General features: G+C 44.6%; 1 protein-coding gene across 2 annotated transcripts in view; it reads right to left on the bottom strand.

Annotated features, from left to right (window-relative positions):
• Window positions 1-3,446: 3,446 nt before the first annotated feature.
• The window catches only part of SLC6A1 (solute carrier family 6 member 1), a 60,896-nt gene continuing 40,266 nt past the window's right edge, over window positions 3,447-24,076 (bottom strand). For both annotated transcript variants that reach the window (XM_088171686.1, XM_088171685.1), the window contains exons 2-15: window positions 22,489-22,899; window positions 21,048-21,179; window positions 19,689-19,789; window positions 18,178-18,287; window positions 17,928-18,060; window positions 16,575-16,709; window positions 16,355-16,458; window positions 15,893-16,017; window positions 13,835-13,947; window positions 11,670-11,801; window positions 10,555-10,657; window positions 9,195-9,295; window positions 7,637-7,804; window positions 3,447-5,831 (exon numbers count right to left, since the gene is read on the bottom strand). In XM_088171686.1, the coding sequence (XP_088027812.1) occupies window positions 5,727-5,831; window positions 7,637-7,804; window positions 9,195-9,295; window positions 10,555-10,657; window positions 11,670-11,801; window positions 13,835-13,947; window positions 15,893-16,017; window positions 16,355-16,458; window positions 16,575-16,709; window positions 17,928-18,060; window positions 18,178-18,287; window positions 19,689-19,789; window positions 21,048-21,179; window positions 22,489-22,723 (1,797 nt within the window). In that variant the 5' untranslated portion in view covers window positions 22,724-22,899 and the 3' untranslated portion in view covers window positions 3,447-5,726. The remainder of the gene's footprint in view (window positions 5,832-7,636; window positions 7,805-9,194; window positions 9,296-10,554; window positions 10,658-11,669; window positions 11,802-13,834; window positions 13,948-15,892; window positions 16,018-16,354; window positions 16,459-16,574; window positions 16,710-17,927; window positions 18,061-18,177; window positions 18,288-19,688; window positions 19,790-21,047; window positions 21,180-22,488; window positions 22,900-24,076) is intronic.

Here is a 24,076-nt window from a genome sequence, read left to right as displayed (position 1 = left end):
TGCAGTGCGGTGAACTGAAATGACCTAGAAATAATTCCCTAACACAACCTGACGCTCTGGCTTATATTCAGGGAGAGATTTCTTGTGTTACTCACGGGGGCATCTTCCTCAAAGCTCCTCAGCCATCCCAGGAACGCTGGTGCCCTTCCTGCAGGACCAAACAGCTTCATATCCACCAGGTGATGTTTAGTGGCTTCCTGCCCCAGCACTGGAGTGTGCTGCCACAGAATTTTTGCCCGTGGAGCTTTGGAGGAGCCCTGTGGGACCTGCCCAGGGGCTGAGCCCCGGCAGCAGGAACTGCAGCTGATTTTTGGGAATCAGCCCTGGGTTTTGGGAATCAGCAGCTCCTCAGGCACAACCAGGGGTTGGGGGAGCTGCTGTTTGTGGGGTCTGGTTAGGGTTTTATCAGGGTCACTGCCCTGCAGGAGCTGTAGTTCATTTTTGGTGACTTTCCATCCACTGGAAGCACTGGGATGCAGCAGCAGCTCTGGGTCTGCACGTGGTGTGGCCAGTAAATTATAGTGCCAGTGGGGCCTGGGAAATCTTTTCCTAGACTAAACTGAGCCTTCAAGTCTTCCTTTTTTGTGTTAAACATTTTTAGATGTTCCCAGGTTGTTCTAGAATAATTAAAAGGAACAGGAACTGCATGATGTAAGGGAATAAGGCAGCGACTTGTTCCATTCAGTTTTATTCCCCTTCCAGCACTAAGTGGGCCCCCAGTTTGGTAAAGTGCACAGGAAGCTCCAGACTCCAATTGAACATGTACATTTTGGCTATTTTCTACCCTCTGTTGCTTTGTTTGTGGCCACCTCTCATCTGCTGATCCCCAGAGGCACGGCAGGCAGATCTTGCAGCCTGATTAAAGCACCATTGCTGGCAAAACACATTAATTTCTGTCCTGGTGACAATGCCTGATCCATCCTGCTCTTCTCTTAGGCACTGCTGGACACATTTAGCACCAGCATGTACTTATGACTCACAAATAACTCACAGGATTACTTCAGCCTGCTTGAGATTCCAAAATAATCACTCAGGATTTGCCACTCAGTTGAATGTGAGACCGTTCACAAACCCGGGGGGAAAAGTGATCAGATATGAAGCTGCAAAATCACGGAATTGTGGAATCACAGGATGGTTTGGGTTGGAAAGGACCTTAAAGATTGTCCCATGGTCAGGGACACCTTCCACTACCCCAGGATGCTCCAAGCCCAGCCTGGCCTTGGACACTTCCAGGGATCCAGGGGCAGCCACAGCTTCTCTGGACACCCTGTGCCAGGGCTGGAATTCCTTCCCAATATCCCACCTAACCCTGCCCTCTGTCAGTGGGAAGCCATTCCCTGTGTCCTGTCACTCCAGCCTCTCATAGATAGCCTAAAAATTCTCTCCCACCATTCCATACACTTCAAAAATAAGGTTAAAAAAAATAAATTAAAAAATAATGACAAATCCTGAATGAAAGTGCTGGTGTAGTGCATGGTCAGAAGGAAGAACAAACCACAACAATACAACTGTAAAAGTTACCCAGGTTTCTGTGAAAACAGAGGGATTTGCCCATTCTCCATCAGCAGGAAAGAGTGATGTAATATTGACTGGCCTCAGACTGTAAAGGCAGAATGAGAAGTGGCAATACTTGGACCTTCTTGGACCTTGGAGCTTCTTAAGAATACCAAGCTCTGTAGAGGGATAAATATTTTGTTTCACATTGCCCATTTGTGCTTTAATATTTTTAAAATTTTATTTTATTTTTTTTAACTTCACCGGAAGAAGAGAGGAAGTAATTTAGATAGCAGGAAAAAAAAAAAGGTATGTGGGCAAATCCCCTCCTCCCACCTCATTTTTACTGGGTTCATTTCAAACACCCTGAGCAGGGCAAGAAGCTGGGAAAGAAGAACGAGGGGAGAGTAAAAAGAGCCTTTGGGATGTTAAAAGCTGGTGCCTTCCTTCCTGAGCAGTGAGAGCGGGTAATTGTGGTGCTTTGGCAGAGCCAAGGAGGGGCTGGCAGCTGCTGCAGCTCCAGCTGATCCCTTCAGGCTGCTGGGAATGAGGATTTGTTGTTGCCGTGTCTGTCCGTGGGTGTCTGTCCGTGCTGTGCAGCCTCTCCTGCCTCCTGTTCCTGGGAGTGGAGCCCATCCATCCTGGAGGGAAAGGCATCAGGAGGTGGATGTCCAAACGCTTTATGCAGCCCCTTTTTGCTGGTGCCTGCTGGGCAGAGCCCTGTGCCATGGGATCACCCTGCCTTGGGGCTCCAGCCCCTGAGAACCAGCCAGCAGTGGGGGCTGAGCACTCCTAATAGTTAATTGCAATGCTATTGTGGCCCGAGCAGAACAAAACAGAAATAATCAGGCTTAAAACAAACAAAAAAAAACAACCCAAAAGCAACACAGTGTTATTTTAGAATAAAAGCACATGCAGCTGAACTAATACTCCTGACGAGCAAGGACATGGATTTCTCCCAGGGCATCCTGCAGTCCTGTAGGGGAGAAGTGACCTTATTTGCATTTTTCTTGTTGAATTGCCTTTGGGATTTCTGCAGCACGGCAAGAGCAAATTCCTCCAGGAGAACATGGAAATATCACGGCACTAACGCAATATCCTCCAAGGAGCTTCCTGCTCCTCAGCCCCTGCTGCCCCCCTGGCCTGCCAGCACCCCCAGCCAGCAGCGACAGCCCCAGCCTCTTCCTTCCCCATTTCCCTCTGTATTCCCAAAATTGCTGCTTCCCCTTCTCCAGAACAATCTGGGACCTGCCCTGGCCGCCGTGCCCTCGCCGTGCGCTCCTGCTGAAGGTCAGCACTTGGCACTCGAAGCCTGTGTTTCCAGACGCCTCTTGGGAGCGTTTTCCATCCTAATCAGGTCCTCTAAATCACTCAGGCTCTTCCCAGCATGAAGTCCTGCTCCAGTTTCGCAGGCAGATAATTAATTCCCGAGCCCAGGAGCGGCGGTGCAGCTGCGCCGTGAATTCTTCTCCGCGTCTTGTCCGCATCTTCTCACCCTGCCAGGGCAGCTGGCACAGGAGCTGCGAGCTCTGGAGCCGTGGATCACCTCCCCATGGAGTGCCCAGCATCGGGAGAGCTCCTAAATCAGGGAGTGCTGCAGCTCGCACCCCAAAGCAGCAGCAGAAGTGCACCCGAGGACCGTCCAAAGCATTCCAAAAATCCATATTTTTTTTTTTTTTTTCCTTCTCCCAGAGCTCGCCCTGCCATCTTGCCACAGCAGAATGGAAGCAGCAGGATGCCAGGAAGGGCTATTAACTGGCACCTCTTCAGCTCCCCGTATAATGTATGCACATACTAATTACATTGTAGGAATAGCATGGATTAATTATACACATCACAAGTGGGATACAGCGTTTTGGTGTTTAAAGGATATTTTTAATATAAATGGCACATTTGGAACTTGAAAATAGCACAGATTGGGTTTGTCCAATGAAAGACTGCAAAATTCTGAATTTAATGTATAATATAACCTTTATTCTTTTTCCTCTAAACTCTTGGAAACTTACATAACAATCGTGCTTTAATTATGACACCGTTTATAGACATTTAAAATGCATCTTAATTTATAAATATTTTACATTTGGTCCATAGAACAGGTTGCAATTTACTAAATAATACTGTACTCTTTTAAACAGGCTCTGTATATATTTTTGAATATGTATATATTACATATATATTTTTATATAGAGATAGATTTGCTTGGTGTTGGATATTTCCTTATTGCAAAAAGCATATATGATCATACAATAATCTTTCTTTTTCAGGGCAAGTACTACAAAAAAGATACAGCTATTCACAGTTTACACACAGTAGTTCTACAACACTAGTTTGTGCTATGTGATAACGTTTGTACAGCTTTTTGCTAAAGAGCAGGTCTGTCAAACATCTGTCATAATTGTTTACAATCAAACATTAAATACTGCATTTTTCTTAGAACAACATGGGACTCGGTTACATTAAACAATAAAGAGAAAGTTGGAGTTTTTATCCTTAGTCTAATGAAATTCACAAGTATGATGTATCATGTGTGATGTCTGTGTAGGATGTGGGGGTTCCTCTAAATCCCAAAGACTTACAAGACGTTTGCATCTCAGCTATGGCCGTTTAGGATGGAGCTTAGATCTCGTAGTATTTTACATTTGACCTAGGTATGAAACAGTTTAGAACCTATCCGACATACTCTGAGAGTTTAGGATGTAGTTTGAAATACATGTGTATTATATATATATATTATTTCTACATAATGTGCTTGACATTCTGAGAATAATACCTTATTGCAAGAACATGTTTGTCACCTTCAGACGAGAACAACGAAAAACCCAACATTCACAGGTAACATTTTTTTTTTTCCACGTAGTAGTTCTACATAAATTGTGCTATCTAACATTGTACGGTGCACAAAAAAAGTTTGCTGAAAAGCATGTTTTCATTGCACAGTTCTGTCACAGTCATTTACAATCAAACATCACCCTCCCAAAAAAGAAAAAAAAAGAAAAAAAAAAGAAAAAAAAAAAAAAGCCTCCGTGCCTGTCTTATAGCTGCCAAACGAGAAATGCCAAGCGGGGCTCCCGCTGCATTCCCCACACAGGGAAAACTTCCAGGGGCTGGCCAGGGATTGCTGTGGCATCAGAGAACTCTCCCTCGTGCCCCCAGCACCAGCCAGCCCCTGGAAATGGAAATCCCACTGCTCTCAAAGTGCTGACCATGCGGGGTTTGTGCTTGGGAACTGGGGAAGTTCTGTAGCAGGATCAATCGAGCCCGAAATTGGGACTTACAAGGAGAAGCTTCAATCTTTTCTGTTTTGGTTTCTATTTCGGTGGCAATGCAATAATAGTAGAGTGATAACAGCATGATGAAAGCTCAGGGAGTCTGAGCTTGAATGGCAAATACTTTGTATTTTACTCCTGGGAATCTTTAAGAGCTCTTGGCTATTACTCTGCTAAAAAAGTTAAAAGTTGTATTCCTGCCTCTAACGTTGCTTCTTGCTTCTTTTATAAGAAGCAAGATATGTATTTTTAAAGAAATGTATGACCTTGTTTGAAAGTCACCCTGAAAGGCTGAGCATAGCCAGTGTGTTTGGCCTGGGCTGCTCTGCCACAAAAAACTCAATTTTTGCACTAGGAATGTTTATAAAGGCTGTGCCTGCTGTTAATTGAAGGAAGAGACTCTTCCCCCCTCAAATGGCCTCAGCTGGAGCAAATTTTAAGGGCAGACTTTTGCACTGGAAATCACTTGTTTACAAAATACTCCGTTCTTTTTGTACAAAACAACTCCAAACTTAATTTTACTCCTGCAAAGTCAGAAATAACAGTCTTGGGATTCAGCGGTAAGAAATAGTGATCAACTACTAAAAATCAGCAGCACAAAACTTCAAATAGTCGTGCTAAAAGGTAGATTAAAAAGGTCCTGGCACATCAATTTACAAATTCCAAGGTATGCAACTATCATTGTGAAAGGATAAAAACATTAACAGTCTGTGGATTGCTGGAGAACACAAAAACACTGTCAAACATCTGAGCTCGCGACGGCTGGATCGAACCCATGGCGATTCCCTCGGAGTGGAGATGACCTTGGTGCTTTTTTTTTCTTTTTTTTTTTTTTTTAAATGTGTATTTTCTTTTTTTTTTTGCCACTAGAGGTAGGTAATTATATTCTCAGACGTGAATTTGTGGTCATATTCAACCATATTTTTTGTTTTTCTGGAGGAGGAGTGGTTCTCGGATGAGAGGAGTTTAGATGTAGGCTTCTTTGTTGGCAGAGTTGCTCTGTTGGGCCTGGTCTGGCCCGTTCTCAGGGTGGGTGATGTCTTCACTGGGCTGAATCATCACCTGGATGCGCTGTTCAAAGGACAACAATAAATGTGAGGCAGCCAAAAAAACTCTTTCTAGGCTTACTCTTAAAAAAAAAAAAATTAAAGACAATTCTTTACAACAACCTATCTTCCCAGGGACCAGCAGTGAGCCATTTCCACTAAACAGAATTCCAGCTCTGTCCTGGACGTGGCAGGAGCTTCCCTGGGGACAAGGAATGAGGAGAGGCTGTGCTGTGAGCCCAGGGTCCAGCACAGGGCTGCAGTGGGCAGCAGGGCTGGTGCCAGAGTGATGAGCATCTCCCCAGCAGAGCTGAGAGCTCCTCCCAGGACAAAACAGCTGGAACACTTTTGTATTTTAGAGTGGTTTATTCCTATTCTGTCTTTCCTCGTCCTTTTGTCCTCTCTGGTCCTTCAGCTTCTCTGCCCAGCTCACATTTATGTCTCAAAAGAAATCCCAGTTTGGCTCCTCAGGGCCTCTCACTGCTGCAGCTCCTCCCATCACTTAATCATCACTGCTCAGTGCTTCCAAAAATGAGACCCTAATCCACAACGAGGCTGAGATGAGGAACTTTTACCGTGGTCTCCCACAACCCTGCTGCATTTTAGGGCAACAGTTCTCCTTTGGCACCTAAAAGTTTCCATAAGACTAAGGGAAATCTATTCAACATGTAAGAGCTAAGAACAGGAAACAGGGGAAACAAAAAAAAAAATCAAAATCCAGTTTGTTCTTTTTTTTTTTTTTTTGCAGACTTCTTTGAAGCCTCACTGAGTCCTTCAAAATTTGCTGAAGACAAATATTTGGATCAAGATCCGAGTATTTCATGAGACATCACTCGTCAATTCTGCTTAAGATCACCCAGCCCTTTGCAAAGATGGCTCTGTCAGCTGATTTTAGAATATTCCAGAAGTTCTGACAAATTCCTTTTGACAGTCTTTGGCTCCCACAGTCAGAGTGTTTCAGTAGCTGGGCTGGAGAACTGGCTGTGATGTACAGGAGGAGCTGGAGAGGGAAAACTGAGGATCCACCCGGATTAAAAAAAGGAGGTGTGGTGATTGTAGGTGCTTCCTGAACAGTGTGTGGGGCAATAATGTATTAATCAGTATTTCCCACTCCTTTAGCAGCACATCTCTGAGGGCCTCAGAACTGAAATAGAAACTGCCTGAAATAAAAACTGCCTGAAAAAACCCCAGACTCTCTTCCATGAGAAGTGTTACCTCCTTTTAAAAAATGGGATGAGCAATCAGGGAGAGGCTGAGAGCAAGGAGAGAAAAGCCCCAAATGTTCTCCCCGAAACAGAAATCCCTTCAATAAAAGCTAAAGGGAAGTGCTCCCCAGACATTTCGTGTCCTCCCTGCCAGCTGCAGCAGAGCAGGGCAGGTGTGGCTGGGAGCAGGTGAAGAGCAGGAGCTCAAGCCTTGGGGCCATCAGGGAGATGCAGGGCAGGGTCACTGAGCAGATTCCTGCAGACCCAGAGTTGTGTGGATTAGTCCCCGGCTTTGATCCCAGCTCCCCAGAGCACCCCATGGCCGTGTGTCTCATATTCATCAGGACCAATTCCCATGTTTTACAAACTGCTCCTCTGTTGTCGAGGTGTGGGGAGCTGGAGTGCCAAGTGTCTGCAGCTGCCAGAGCAGAGATGAGGAGCCTGTGGAAGGTGGGAATTGTGTTCAGCAGCAGATGGCTCAGACACTCTCTTGTCTTTTGGCCGCCACTTTTATGTATTTTTAGCTCAAAGCAAAATAACTGAGGGGGAAATAGATGTCAGAAAAGAAGTGCCCAGCACTCTTTGATTGCACAGGTCCCAGGGGGGTGGGGACAGGCAGACTTACCTGTTTTAGGGAGCCTTTCAGGGTTAGGAACATGTATGCCATGTAGCCAGGTATCAGCACCATAGAGGACAGGGCCATGAACCAGCCGACCCCCTGGCCCCATTTTGGGAACACGTAGCTCCCCATTGTCAGTGGGGTCATCTGCACAGCACTGAAGATGAACACTCCCTGCAAAAAGCAGAAGGGAGGGTTTGGGGTGAGGTTCCCACAGTGTTCTGGCTTCAAGAGTTTTTATGCAGCTTCCCAAGATGCCTCTTACCAAAAGGAATGTTCCATGTTAACACTGTGTTTTCACTTATAAAGCTGCACCTCAGGTAATCCAGGTGTGCTCTGGTACCACTAAATTCCTTGGATAACCTGCACAGAGCCAGAGGGAAGGGGCTGCTGGGATCCTGGGAATGCCTGTGGGCATGTACGTGGTGCCACTGAGCAGCAGCACCCACGCAGTGCTTTGGGATGTTCTCCAGTGATGCCCTGCAGCCATGGAATTCCATAGGCTGTTCCCGGGAAAATCTCCCATCCTGGCCTGACTCAGATGTCTAAACCAGCCAGGAAAAGCTGCTCAAGTGAACCAGGAGAGAGGGAGGCTCGTTCTGGTGCCAGGCTGAGTCCTTGTGCAGGGCAGATTCCCAGAGGAGGATGCAGAGGCAGATTTTTATCCCTGCTCTGAGCTGGGCTGGGCAGCACATTCTGCTGAGGACTTGCCAAATCTGGCCAGTTTTACAATGCTGGCCATCCTCCTCCTGTGCCACTAAAACAAAATGTGTTTCTTACACCTTCCTGAATGCTTGTTTCTACAGAAATCTGGGAAGGGATGACTCGAGGACCCCTCAATGAACACATTTCTGTGTCTCTTTAGTGCTCCTCGTTTGCTTTTGTCTGGTTAAATGCTGGCTCATGTGTAACAGTGGCTGCTTGATTAGTTTGTTACATCACAGCTGGGTTCAGTGTATGTGCTGTAAATTTACATTTCTTTGCTTATTACTTCACAAGGTGCTGAATGGGATTAACTGGGTAAAGTTTAGAATCAAGAAAAGGCTGTCCTGTGGTTTCCAGTACAGGTTTCTTGCAGAGTTAGCCAGAAAACCCACAGCAATGTAGTATAAAATAATTAATATATCCCATGAGGGAAGAACACAAGTATAGAACCCTGCTCTGTCACCAGCAGTGCCTGTGGAGGAACTCAGTTTACAAAATGCTGGTATTTTTGTCTATGTGGAAAATGTAGATTTTAGATTGCTAAATCCTATTTTAGAATACAAAAAAAAAAACAAAAAAGAAAAAAAAAAAGTCAAAAGTTTTTCCTTACAGTTTTCTAACTCTGCCAATCCATTTCCAGAGGTCTAATAAAAACCTTGGCTTCTCTTTTTGTGGCAGAAGCTTCCCCTAATGCCCAATAAGCTTTTTGCTTATTGCCTTCAATGGGATTGCACACATCCTTAAAAAAAGAGTGAGGGCAGAACTAATGTGAACCTGTGGGGGTGGGAATGACAGGGCTGCAGCACCCAGGCCACTCATTTACATCCTTTCAAGCAGAGAATAAAAGTTTGTTCCTTACTGCCACAATGATAGGAGTGAAAAAGGACCAGCAGAGCTTCCACCAGATGCAGGGTCTGTATCCCACCATCTCTTGGATGTTGTCATAAAATCTATTAACACCTGCACATAGAAATAAGAAACAGCACAGAAACATATCAGGTAATGGAGTTGACTGGAAGCTCAAGGGTTCTGAGAGACATTGTGATAAATTATGATTATATTTGGAAGCTCTACAAAGATCTCAAGATAACTTTTCCTCTGTCTGGATGAGAAAAAGTGTGCCAGCTCCAAAGCACCAAAAATCACTTGTTCTCACTCTTCCACATCATAATTAATTAAATAGAGACCAGCAAACTTATTCCCGTGCAAAATGAGGAAGTTGTACACGGGAAGGTCAGATGCAAGAAACACCCTGGATTGATTTCAACCCTAGGTCATATTAGGATGAGAAATTTGGGGTGTATTTTACAATTATAAAACCCCCCAACCCCTCCTAGCATGAGCCAGCTTTGTTCCAGTGCACTCCATGCACGGGCACCATGCAGGGTCTGAAATCAGAGAGACCCTCCTGCCACTGCTGCTCTGCACCAGCTCCCCAAAGCTGGGTCTGCCACATATTTATGGCTTTGATTTCTTCGTGGGCAGAGCCTGGAGCTGATAATTCCAAGGTGTGGTTCAAGCCCTGTATGAACCATCCACTTAAGCTCCTTGCTGGGTCCCTCCCAGCTCAGAATATTCTGTGATTTCTGGGATAATTTTGGTGTATTTTTCCATTTGCTGGGTTCACCAGCAGTGCCTCTCCCCTGTCCAATGCTGCTCCATCCTCTCAATCTAGCAGGAGAGCTCCAGTTCTCCAGCTCAGGAGCAGCTGGAGTGCCCAGGTGAGGATGGGGGCAGCTCCTCAGAGGAGCTGACACAGCTCTGAGGTCAAAAACACCCTGTGACAATATCTCATTAATCCTTAGAGGCAGAGACTGCCAGTCTAGCATTCTGGATATTTCAAGGTGATTATTCCCTAATTGACCAAGGAGCCTGACTCACTGCAGGACCCCGGAGTGAGAGAATTTCTGGAAAAACCAAATATTACAAATCCCAAGAGCCCTGAGGCAATATGTACCCAACACCTCTGAAGATCCAGGCTTTCCAAGGGATGGGACAGGAAAAGAGATGAAATATCACCTTGTGAATATTCCTGAAACATTTCACAGCTCCCAGACCTCTAGGTAAGGTGTTTAAAAGGCAGCAGCACCTCCCACAAGCCAACTTTGAATTATCCTTTCAGTGCCACCCCCAGCAGGTGCACACTCAACCACAGATCAGAGGATGAATTATCCTCGGGGTGTGTAAAGCTTAGGGGAAAATGCAAACAGGCTGTTTACCATAGCACCAGGATATCGAGATGCACTCAAAGAATACAAGGAACAAGAGACTCATTCCACTGGCAGAGTAGTAGTCAAAAAGCTTAAACACATAGATTCCACCCTAAAACAGAAAAGAAAGTATTAAAAATAGAGCAAGGCCTCCAGCTTCAAAATGTAAGGTACAAACTAACAGTGGTGGACAGGTTAGGGGCCTATTAAGGGAAACTGAACAATAAATCCTTTTAAGGCTTGAAGTCAATCCTGACAAAATTAAGATTGCTGCTGCATAAACAGAAAAGTTTAGTTCTGCTTTTTTAGTTCTGTTTGATAATTAATCATAATTGAATCATAATTTCCCTCAAAGGGTTTGCAAAGTCAACATCTCCAGCTGCCACTTTTTGGGCTGTAAGAGGATGGGGATGTGCATTTTGCTGTCCCCTGATCCCTGCAGGGGACACCCAGGTGATGCCTTTTTGGGCTCCCTACAAACAGAGGGCAGACAGAATGAAGCAATAAAATCAGTTCTATTTATTGTTCTGTTTATTGAAGACCCTTCAGGTACATTTGGGGCAGACAAAGCCCCCCAGGGCTGCACCCAAAATGGACCCTGGGTCAGGGGTTTGCACACTTTGATAAGTTTGGTCCATTTGCACATTGGGGTTAATCTCCCAATTCCAGCTCCAGGTCATGAAGTCATTTACCCCGAGTTTGCTCCCCCCAATTCACTTTTGTTTCCATCTCTGGGCCCTGAGGCAGTGAGGGGTCCTTGATTGCCAGGCTGGAGAGGAATTGTTGTGTGTGAGCAGAATGGGAAAGCAGCAGCTGACACTGTGTGTGGAGTTTAGAGTTCTACACTAAAGACCTGCAGGATTGCAAATACATGGAAAACAGAAAAGCTAAATATATAAAAGCTAAAATCCTAATACAAATAAATCAAATATAAATAAAAAGATCAAAGCTGAACTCCTAAAGCATTGCAGGGAGCACAGGGCACTCTGCACTGAAGCCTCCAAACTCCTGCGTGGCGCCAATCCCTGCCTGTGGCTGGCAGCGATTCCTGGCTGGACTGGGCAAGGGAGAGTGCTGGTGGCAGACCCAGGTGCCCCAGGTGCCCCAGGTGCCCATGGCAGTACCTGAGTGATGTTGGACAGCCCTATGACGTAGGACACGATGCACACCACGGCGATGAAGAGCTCGCGGCGGTTGCGCAGCAGCTTGGGGAACTCATCCACCAGGGCAGTGATGAAACCTTCCACGGTGCAGAACTGCAGGGAAAGGCACACAGAGCACAGTGCAGAGCCCTGCCAGGCCAGCACGGCCTTTGGGGGAGCAGTTCGTGCTTGCACTGGCCTAAGGCTGCAGCTGTCCAACGAGAAGTGAAAATTCACTTGACTGCAGTGGAAGCTCTGCTCTTGAGCATCCTTGTTTCTGTCTAAAGAGATCTGTGCAGAAAGATTGCCAGCTCGAGGAACGCTCAAAATTCTAAGCTATGCACTGTTGCTTTTGCTCTGTGAACAGGAACTGCTCTTTTTTTCTAACAAAGATGATAAACCTACAGTTGAGGGCTTTGATCCCTCAATCCTAAAAAATAAACTTCTTTTTTTATGTGATTTACTCACATACAAGAAAGCCAACACTCAGAGAAAGTCTAACCAGATTGGTGCTTCAAGCAGAAGGTTAAAGATTCTCATATGATTCTCATATATAATAAATCAAATATTCTGTTATTTGTATCCCCAGAAAACATTTTTGTCGAGGCCGTGTCCTCCAAATGGAAATCATGGCCACACTCCAGAATCCTTCTGTGTCTATATATTCAGATAAATGCTATCATTATGCTGGCTGAAATAGTGAAAACCAGAAGGTAAGTAAAGTTTTATTAATTTTCAGCAGAGCAAGTAGATTTCAACCAATGGTTACAGCTCTTGTAAATTACCGTGTATGAAATGTTTCAGTGACAGACAGAAATGCAGAAAGCATGACAGCCTGTAGATATATATTCTTTTTAATACTATTAGACCACCTTCCTCAGCTGTTAGTTGCCTGGAGACAAGTGCTTTCAAGAATATTTTTGACCCAATTAATTTCACAGCAGTTTCCCCCCAGACTGAGCAATGGGTTTTAATGTCAAGCCTGAAGCTCACTGAAAAACAAAGAAATAGAAAGTGTAAATTTTCCTCCTTCTTTCATCTGCCAGGATAAAAATGCCCTCTTGGTCTTTTTGTGTTCACAGACTGAAGTCAGCTTAGATTTATAGAAAATGATGGATTTTCTGTCCTGCAAGACTGGTCCAGTGCTAAGGCAGTAAATCCCTTATTCCTTTATGTGCTGGGAGGGCTGTGCCAGGAACTGGGAGGTGCTAGTTTGCCAACTGCAGCTGGTTGCAAGTGAATTAACACATCTGCCTAGGATTGGTGTCATAAAAATGATCCAACAGTTCACCAGCCCTGACCAAGCCCTCCAAATATTCCTTGCAAAATAAGCAGGGTGCTCTCCTGAGTGCTGCCACTGGGGTTGTTCTCTCTATTAAAATTAGCGCTGATTAACAAAAGGTTTTGTTGGACATCGTTATTTCTAAAGGGTTTTCTCTTGTGCTGTGTGCTTTTTTATTTATGTCACAATCAACATTTCTAGTGATTCCATGTCTTAATTATGCAATAGTTTAATCTAGGCAGAGAATGTCTTGGATTTGCAAAACCCCAGGCTTGAGCCTCCTCATCCATCTCCAGTTGTCAGACACCACCCAGAGCTTAGGTAAAGCCTGAACCAATACATTTGTGATCCTTTCCCTTGGGAAGTGATTTCAGAACACATCAAACCACAGAATATCCTCAGTAATGATCCCATTGCCCACTGAATTAACTCCAGATATTAAAATGAAATGTGTGCTGAGTTTTTCACTCCAGTGGTGAGTTCTGGAGCTGCCTTTCACAAATACCTGTGGCATCTAAATCTTGTAAAATACATCCCAGCGTTTTCTACACAGCTGAATATTGCATAGGTATTTTTAATATTGTGATTTAACAGGAGGTGTTTCAAGGGTAAGCTCCTTTTTGCCTCCAGAATAAATTTGCTGCCTGTTTTTCACGTGCTTTCAACAGTTCATGAAAGAGCAAAAGTGTCTAAGCATCAATATTTTACTCAGTCTTTCCTCAGTGCCTCCTACTCTTTATGTGATTATTCCAGGGACCATCCTGCCCCACTTCCAGCTGGCAGTGGAGAGCACAGGGAGAGCCCAACCCCGTTCCAACCAGTGGCACAAAATGTGCATTTTGATTTGTTTTCACCCCGGTTTTACCTGACTGTCAATGCCAAGCATGAGCAGCATGGAGAAGAAGAGTATTGCCCACAGAGGGGAGATGGGCAACTGTGTCACTGCCTCTGGGTAAGCCAGGAATGCCAGTCCAGGGCCTGGGGGAGGAACAGAGACACAGCATCAGTGGGCAGGGCTGGGGCTGGCACTCTGCTCCTGCTGAGCTTTGTTTGGTGCCTCTGGACAGCCCCTGAGCAGGGATTTCAGCTCTTCACTCTTCTCTGACCACGAGGGCACTGCAAGGACCTGGCTTCCAAAATGAACCAGCCAAAAAATCACCACCAAAAAAACCACCCCCAAGACCCCCCAAAGCCAACCAACCAGAATAATGAATGCAGTTCAAGTTCAGAAGCTGCTCCTGAGACCCCCCTTGGCACAGCCAAGGCAGGAATGTTATCCTGGGCTAGGCTTACATCTCCAGGCACTGCTCAGCTCTCTCCCCTCAAGCAGGTTTGGACAGCTGCAATCTCTGCTTTGCACCGTGCAGAAGAGAAACAGACACAGCTCAGAAATGGAGAACACACTTTCCAGCATTTCCAGTATTCCCATTTGCTGTCCCATTCCATTCACTCACTCAAAATACACATTTTAAGAAACTCCATAGCTGTGGACAGCCAAACTGTTTAATTTTTCTTCTTGCTAACTGCTGATGGGGGGCAGAGAGTTGGGAGGAGAATATAAATTCCTATTTAAAAGGAGGGTTTTTTTGTTCTCATGGCATAAATGGATGTCAGAGTCAGAGAAAAACTAGCAGATTTAATAAACACAGAAATAAAGCTCATGTGCTTCACCTAAGCAGTGCCTCTGATTTTTCAGTTTCCATTAAAAGTCTGGCAGTGACAAGTGCTTGGTCACAGCTCCCAAACCAGTGGAGCAAGGGTGACATCAACACCTGGATTGTCAAAGCCTAATGAGGATTTGGAAGCAATTAACTGCTAACAAGAGCAGATATGATTGGAAACCAGTTCAGAAAGCATTCCAAATAGCAGTGCCAGAAGCAAGATTAACTTCAGACAAATATGTTAATTTTACTCTGCTCTGCATTCCACAGAAATGCAGCTACACCTTTTAACAATATTATTTGTTTTATAAGGCTGTATAAAAGATGGCAGAACAACCCCTCATGGTGGTAAATACTGGCACCAGCCTCCGAGCTTGCTAGGAGAAATAGAAGCCTTAATTAAAGGGTCAAATTTTCAAATATCCTTTGCAATTAGTGGTCATAGGCGTCTCTCAGAGGTCTGTTATCAAATGTACTTAACACGATGTAAAAATATTGTTGTGTTTGCAGGTGTAGCCTTTATACAACTCTATCTGTATCAAAGACATAAATCCAAAAAGCTTATTTCACACACCACTGCCTTTCCAGAGCAGCTTTTAATAACAGTGCCTGCCATCATCATTTTGCACCTAATCTCCTTGTATGTGTAATTTATTGAAGATTATTTTTAGGGCTTAAATTCTCTCCTTTTCCAACTGAGGAGATATTTCAGTGGGTTGTGTTTGCTAACACAGCCATCCAGATTTTGTCCACCAGTGAGTTCCAAGCAAGCTTTGAGTTATGAGATCCCTCCCTGTGGCCAGAACTGCTAAGTGAGTATCTGGTGCACCAGCTGGGTTAGGGCAGCCATCTGCTCTGCTGCTTTAAGCTTTTTCAGCTGGAAGACAGACAAGAAACTGCAAGGAATAAAAGAATCCTCCCATGGACATCTCCTTGCCCTGAATAAAACATCTTTCATGTGAAATAGGTGTAGGTGTGAATGGGTGAGAAATGGATCTGCCTCAAAGGGCTTAACCTCAAGAAACGGGAAAAGGAGTTAAAACCCAACTGAACCGGAAAATGTTAGCTTAAAAACCACCCCATCATGACCAGCACTCCTCCTGCTGTGCCTGGAGTGGGCTGGGACAACACTTTTCCTTCTGCCATGGGGAGACCGAGGGGACAGGGAGCTGAGGAGCTGTGAGGATTTCGAGCAGTTGCACGAACAACCTACAGGCAAAACAATAACTGATGGACAGCTTAGAGGAAAAGAGATCAGGTACCTGATGCTGCAACATCTGCAATTGGCCTCTTTGTGACATTGGCCATGAATCCCACAATGGAGAAGATGACAAAGCCAGCAAACATGCTCGTGCATGAGTTTATGCAGCACACTATGATGGAGTCCCTGAAACAAAGGGAAGGGGCTTTAAGCAGCTGGAAAAGCAAATTTATTATTATTTTTTTTTAATTATTATTTTTTCTTTTATTTTGTCCTGAGGAAAGATTTCACAATTTAGGTTTCACGATCTAGGATTTCATGATTTAGGATTTCACAGTCTCCATTTCATGCTGGGGAAATGTCTCCCACTGGTGTAAATGCAGTTACACATCTCACCCCCAGCCAGATAGAACAACTAATATTCAATATTAAAATTTATTTCAATTATCTGTACACAGAGACAGAGCCCAGCTCCAGCTGAGACAGGCAAGTGCCACTGCAATATGTGCAGTCATCTGCTTACCTGTAAACATTATTGTGGAAAGGGTTGTAACTTCCAAGGGCAATCAGTGAACCAAGACCCAAACCATAGGAGAAGAAAATCTGTGTGGCAGCATCCAGCCAAACCTGATTGCAGGAAACAATTTTTAAAAAAATCTGTTTCTGCACTTGAGGAGCAGGTCATATGTCTGAAAGGGGAACAGTGAGGAATGAAACTTTTGTTTACCGGGGGGAATATTTACCTCAGAGTCTGAAAGCTTACTGAAGTTGGGAGTTATATAGAATAAAATGCCTTCCTTTGCTCCAGGCAGTGTTACACCACGGAAGAACAAGATAAGCAGCATAACATAGGGATAAGTAGCAGAGAAATATACCACCTGATGTGAAGAAACAAGACAGTGTAAGTGTGCAAGGAAGAATGATCAAAAATATTGCTCCCTGAAAAATACTCTAGCAGCAACTGAGGCTCTTAAAATTGAGGCATTTTTCAATGAAAAAGCTTGGGAAGTGCCTACAGCAAAATCCCCTAAACTCCAGGTCTAAAGGCAGGTGGCTGTTGCCTATTTTACTGCAAAGAGTGGATATTTTCACACTTTTTTTTTTTGGTATTTAACACGAGGAAGTCCCAAAATCACAAGGATCATGGCACCAGGATCCTGCTCATAAAACATCTGGCAGTTTCTTTTCCCACTCTCTCCTGCTGTATATTACAGGCTCCTACAGTCTTGCCTTTTCTGAGGTCCCTTTCTGAAGTCAGACTCAGCTCTCTTTTTGCCCTCTCTGTCCCTTGGAGACAGGAGAGAGGCTCTGGTTTGCTCTGAGCTCAGCTGAGCCCTGTTCAGCACAGTGTGAGGTGGGTCACAGTTATAACCTCTTGTCCAAAGCCAACGATCCTTTCCTTCAGTGTGAGGAAATCCCAGTGCTCTGCACCGGAGCTGAGCTCTTCTAACCCAGCCCTTCAGCTGACACCAAACCCCGTTGCTGTGGCTTTTCATTTCCCTGGGATTTGTCCTGACAGGGAAAGGCATGAGCCAATGTCAGATGTGGCTGCCCCTTCATTCACAAAGGTCTCTCAATAATGTAATTTCCTTTCATTGATTAGTAAATCCCAATTTCCACTGAGACCCCAAGAAGCACAGTGTGAAATCCTATGAAAGGGCCTCAAATGTTTCTCACTCACATGAGGGAAGGTGGGAGCAGCTCTTCCCTACACCTCCTCACATACCCAGGTCCAGCAAGAGCTGTGCAATAAATGTACAATTCCTACTGAAACCAAACCACTTCACCCTCACTCTATTGCTGCCCTGGAATATTCATCCCAGGAACAAGCAGGAATATTTTTAGCTGATTTTATACCTGGCCAAGCCAAGAGGTCTGTAAGTGAAGTATCTATGGCTGTGGTCTGACCCAGCTACAGAGGAGCCAGCTCTCTAAAACATGGGGCTGTATCAATTCAAAAAACCACAAATTAAATATTTCCCAGAGCTCTGATAGCCAAACTGCCCCCAGTGCCTCTTACCTCAAGAATTTTCAGAATATTTGAGCAAAATGGGCATTTTTAATTGAAAGATATTTACAGTACTTTTTAATCTTACCTTTCCAGTCCAGCCTACCCCCTTCCAGATACAAAAATACACCAGAATCCAGGCGATGGCCAGGGTGATTGCCAGTGGCCATCGGATTTGCCCGGGCTTTTCCAAGCCGTCGGTCATTTGGTGCATGTTGCGTCTGCAAGGAGCCAACAGAACGGGGCATTTGGCAAGGAATTCACAGGGTGGGATGGGAAGGGTGACAAGGTGGGCCTGGACCATGCCCGGGAAGGAGGGAGGAAAAGGATGAGCTTACTCCCAGAACTCCACCACGGCACTTGTCATGTTGGTGGTGTTTGCTAAGGTGTAGTTGGAGAAGCAGCGCTCCGTGTTCCAGGGGTTCTCACAGTGTTTCCAAGGAAGGGTCTGGTGGAGGAAGGGAACCACAAACCTCAAGTCAAACACTTTTAAAGCAAGAATTACCTCAAGTATCTCTTTCTTTGCTAGAACTGACAGCTGAGTGCAGAACTAAAGCACCTGGAGCTCTGCAGACATTGATCTCCCCAGGGATAATTGAAAAGTTATTTCAATTCCTATCAGTTGTGGGAGGCAGGTGTGGAAATATTCCTTCTTTTCTTGAACCTAGCAGCCCAAACGCTCTGGATTCAATACTCTCACCATGAGATTCTATTAAAGCAGCAGGAACGACCTCCTGGAGGTCCTGGTACCTCTTGTTGCACAAGAGACAATAAAATTGGCATGGTTATTGATCAGAGATTTTCATTTTCCCCTCAGGTCAGGGGATAACTAGAAAAGATAAAATTTCTCTTTGCTACGTGCATGTTCTGCATGTGTCCATCCCATCTCTCAGAAGTTCTGAGGAGCAGAACCTGTTTCCCATGGTGTCCATTAGAATGGGCCTCATTTACAGATAATTTATAGATCCTTCTGATGGCAATTGTTGGAAAATCCTGTCACAGAACTGTTGTATCAGGGCACTGTGTGCTTTATGCACAGGGATAAGAGGCTTCAAGGGAATTAGAAGTCAATATTCATTGAACATGGGCCACAAGAAACACTTCCAGACTCTGCCTGACCTTTCACATCAATAACAATTCTGAGGACAACAAAGCAGAAATGGTCATGTCACTCCCAGACAGTAATTAATGCAAATTTGATCAAGGCAATATTCTTTAAAGCCAAGAACAAGCAAGCATGAGCAAAATTTATAGAAGAGACAATTGAACAATGATGCATTAATTATATGCAACTTATGTAAGAATGCTTCCTCAGATGGCCAAGCCCCACAAATCAGACAAGACTTACTCAGCTGATGAATCACCCTTGAGGGGGAAAAAAAGGCAGCTAAAAATAAAGTAAACAGGAAAGAAAACAAAGCAAAAATAACAGCAATGAATGGAAGTTCAGAGCTAATAAAATCACAGACCTTCCATTCCATGGGGGTTTCTTTAATAAACCCCTCCATCACTAAACCACATTGCAATGATACTACTTCCCAAAAAACTCATGTTTGTGTGGCTTCTACTGGAGAAATAAAATAATTAATTGTACACTAGAATTGTTCTTGGGAGAGTGACTGGCCTGTAAGCTCAGTTTTCTTTCTAAATTTCTTGTGGAGAGAAAAAAAAAGGGGGGATTTTTACAAAATAGTTGGGTTTTTTCAGTAAGAATGGATTATCCCACAGATTTCTGTGTGTGCTATGTTAATCTCACACATCTACACCGAGGCAGATTAGTGATGTATAAATATTTTACTTGGCTTTACATCCAAGAAATAATTCCCCATCCCCTGTGACACACACTTACAGTGGTAAAGGAATTATACAGGTAGTATATGGCCCACGAAATAATCACAATGTAGTAAATATTTAGCCAAAAGGACAGGACTGCAGCAGCCAGCCCCACACCTGGAAGGAAAACAAAGAGAAATAAAACAAGAGAAGAGCTCAGTTCAGGGCAAACCCATCACATGGGGCAGGCAGCACGTGGGAAATGCTGCAGGAGTGAGCAGTGCCAAGTGCCATTCCACAAAGGGGGATTTGGGGGATGGCTCAGCCACCCACGAGCTCACTGCCAGCCTTCAGCTCTCTCTGTGGTGCACTCCCACCTCAGAGCTCCCAGGAAAAAGAGGGAAATCAGCTCCTTGTCTGGAGCAGCAGCCCCCAGAGCCCGTGGCAGATGCACACACAGTGAGGATGTGTTCCAGGGCACTCAGGACACGCAGCAGAGTGCCTGGTGCTCAGGCTGACTAAAGGAATGGCAGGGTTCCATCGTGAGGATGTCTTCTGCTCCACACGGGCACTCCAGGGCTGTTCTAAACTCTTCAGGACAGCTGTTCCATGACCCTGAGCAGGAGGGAGTGCTCACAATAATCAGGATAATGCAAAGCAAGGTTCTACCAACCCCTACCAAAAACTCTTCTCTGTGAGAAACAATTTCATCTCTCCGCGTTTTCCCAATGCAAAACCTCCCAGAGCAAAATTCAATCTCAACAAACTCTCAGCTCACCCTGTGCTAATTGCCAGCCCTACTGTGTGAGGTAATTTGGAACAGCACAGCAGCTCTGCTGGGCCAGGACTCAGCTCAGCAGCTCGGAAGTGTCAGAGGATTTGGGATGAGAAGGGAGCAAAGAATCGTTTGAGAGGTGTGTGGGTCTGTGCAGAATGGGGATTAAAACCCTGGGGTTCTGGTAATCAAACCTCAAAGTGTGGAGTGAGTTTGTCTTGAGGAATTCAGCATGAATTCCTGGCTTTTCAATTTCAATTTAAAAAGCAGTTGATACCAATCTCTGTGAGCTCAGAAAAATTTACCAAAGTTTACCAAATTGCTGTGAACCGTTCCAAACCTGCTCAGACAACTACTGCTGGATATGCTATTTTTAAGTCTTTACACATTTCTTCAAAAAACCCCAAGAGTTTTTGAAGTTCAAAAATAAGTTTGTTGCAACTCTAATGCCTAAATCCTACTATTTTTAATGGAAAACAAAAAAAAAAATCCCAACATGTTTCAAAGTCATCAGTTACACCTCAGAAAATCAGTGTTTTCTCTAGAAAAATCATGGTTTAAATATAAATGAAAGGCACCAAGAAACATCCTTGCCGTGGCACTTTGTGAAACTTCTGCAGTTTGGAAACAAATGAGGAATAATTGGAATCCATACTGCACCTTTGAACATTGGAGCAAGCTTCCACACTCCAAGGCCTCCTATAGATGTATACTGACCAAGGGAACACTCCAAAAGGAACAGTGGCACTCCAGCAAAAATTAAAGTAAGGAAATAGGGAATCAGGAATGCACCTAAAAAGAAAGTCCAAAAAAAGTCAGTTAGGGTGGGGAAAAACACAACTGAATTTCCAGTTTCCATTTCTGTTGTATATGAAAAGAAACCCACAGGATTTTTTATTTTTCTCTCAGATGTAACATTTCAGAAATGCTAGTGGAAATCACATGTGCACTTCTGAGCCAGCACCTCAAGTGGTGAAAATAAAGGGAGAAACATAACTCCTCATCATTTAAATGTTTTCTGTTGAAGTAAAAAGCTGAAATCCAAAAGCCTGTGGACTTTGTGGCCTTCACCTCTCATGGAGAGCACAAAGGCTTTAACCAGCCCTGGCTGCTTTCCAGCCTTTTATGGGGAGCTCACAGTCAGCTACAAACCCCATGAAATCCTCTCAAAACTCAGCCCAAAAAAGAGGGATCTGCAGGGTTGGGTGGAGGGCAACGTGCTTTAGTTCTGCTCTGATACTTTATGGTCTTTTAAGTGCAGCTGGCAGATAGGAGTGAGAATAAACTTCAGGGCAGAGCTCAAAGCAGAGCTCCACACTCCAAAATGGCTCTGAACATCCTGGGAAAGTGGAAAGCAATAAAACCCAAACAGCAAAACAAAACAAAACCCAAAAACCAAGCCAAAACAACAACACCAACAAAACCCCCCAAACCCAAAAGAAAACGACAACCAAACAAAAATAAACAAACAAAAGCCAAACAAAACCCCCCAAAACCACACACAACCAACCAAAAAAAAAACCCAAACACAGAAAACATCACAGCAAACAGTCAAAAAAACCAAAAAACAAACCAAACCAACAATAAAACCCCAAAACAAAACAACCCCTCCAAAAAAGCCCCCTAACCCCCCACAGTCAACAAACAAAATAACAAAAAAACCCCTCAAAACAACAACAAAACCCAAAAAATCCAAAACAAAACAAAAACAAAAAAAAACCCCAAAAGACTCCATAGCAAACAAACAAATGAAAAACCAAAACCCCCAAACAACACAACAACAAAACCCAAAAGACCCAAAATAAAAAATTAAAAAAACCCACCAAAACCACCACAGGAAATAAACAAAAAAAAAAAAAAAATCACAAAACAACCCTCCCAATAGACCAAGCCAAACCAACCAGCCACTCAAAAAAAAAAAAAAAAAAAAAAAAAAAAAAAAAAAAAAAAAAAAAACCCACCAAACGAAAAAACCCTAAAAAAATAAAAATTCCTGCAACTCCCCCAAAACACCAACAAAAAAATCCCCAACCAAAACCAACGATGTGTATGAAAAATCTATTCAAACCAGGTTTTGATTAGTTGGCACACACAAACGTACCTCCACCGTTCTTGCCACACAGGTAGGGGAATCTCCACACATTCCCTAAGCCAATGGCATAACCTACACAGGACATAAGAAAGTCAAATTTCCCTTTCCAGGTGTCTCGGTCGGGAAGGTCCGCCTTCTTCTTCTGCACTTTTACTACCAAGGTTTTGGGCTTGTCGTTGGTGATGGAGGCGTCGACCTCGGTGGAGATCTGTCCGTCGGCCACCTTGGTGCCGTTGGTGGCCATGTCTCTGGGCTTGGCTGGCGAGGCTCTGGCGGCGGCCGGGCGGGAGATTTCAGCACCAGTCCACGTGGACAGCAGCTTTGCGGCTCGTGGCGATCCACCCGCGAGTGGGAGCGATGGCGAGGGCAGCGCCGGTGCCCGGGGCCGGGACACGGAGCCTCAGCGCGCTCCGGAGCCACCTGCGCGACACGGCGACACTCACACTCGAGCCTCCACATCTACCTCTCGTGCTTTCCACATTCTGCATGGTGCATAACGCTAAACTTCATCTCGAGTGTTACAAGTTCTCCTCACAGCTCAGCCAAAACTCCTTTTCCAGCCCCAGAACCAAGGACACGCTACAGCTCCAGCCCCAAAAAGTGCAAACAGCAGCGAATTGAGGAGAGAATCTGGGAGGGTGGGACTGCAGAACCTGGAGCTGGGATTGGACAATGAACCCTGCGGGAATTACTGCGCCGGGACAAACTCAGGCGCTCTCTGTATTCTGGTGTTGAAGTTTGCAGTTTATTTCGTAGGGTGTGGGTTTATATGAGACCCTGCTGGGAACTGCAGCCACAGCTCAGAGCACGATGGAAAAAGAGAGATAGAGCGAGAGTAGGAGGAAAGAGCGAAAAAAAAGTAAGAACATAAGAAAGAGATTTTCCCCTTTACAATACATTAAATCTTCTTCTATGTTGAATATTCTAATTTCCACTAACCAATCTAATACAAGATACAAATTCCCTAACATTTGCATGCAACCTATAGGAATCACTATATTACCATGTTTTACTGCTTTTATTATCTCTAAATTTTATCTGGGACCTTCCTGCCATGCCTAGGGAGGATGTCTGTTTGCTTCTTGGTACTGGCAGCATCTACCATTATCTAAACCAAGGCGCCTCCAGGCATTCAGTTGCTTTCAGTCGAAAATTTATTTAGCTTATATTTTCCATATTCTCAAAGTCTTTTGCTAGGCACTCATATTTATAAGGTTTCCCTAATTCATCCTTCCCAAGAGAACCCCAATGTGGGAATCGAGCCAAACTTATAAAAGTGTGAGAACTCCTGACCCAGGGTCCATCTCGGGTGTAGCCATGGCCGGGCTCTTGCACTGCCCAAGGTGAATCCCTCGAAGGGCTTTTAATAAATCCCTGCTTTATTCCTTTAACTCTGTCCAGCCTCTGCTCTAGGGAGCCTCTCCAGGCACCAAGACACTCACAGCAACCCAAGGCCTCATGGAACCCCTGGGCTCTGCCCTAGGGGTTTGTTCTGGACTCAACAGGAACAGGGGAGAATTCCTACAAAACAGGCTCCAAGATCCACTGATTACAATTTTCCCTATAGATCTCCTATGAGGCTACAGAAAAAAGATTT

This window comes from Sturnus vulgaris, chromosome 11, assembly GCF_052056855.1.
Source record: "Sturnus vulgaris isolate bStuVul1 chromosome 11, bStuVul1.hap1, whole genome shotgun sequence".
Taxonomy (NCBI): domain Eukaryota; kingdom Metazoa; phylum Chordata; class Aves; order Passeriformes; family Sturnidae; genus Sturnus; species Sturnus vulgaris.
Note: the sequence above shows the minus strand (reverse complement) of the source record. Positions and strands in the feature narration are given on the sequence as shown.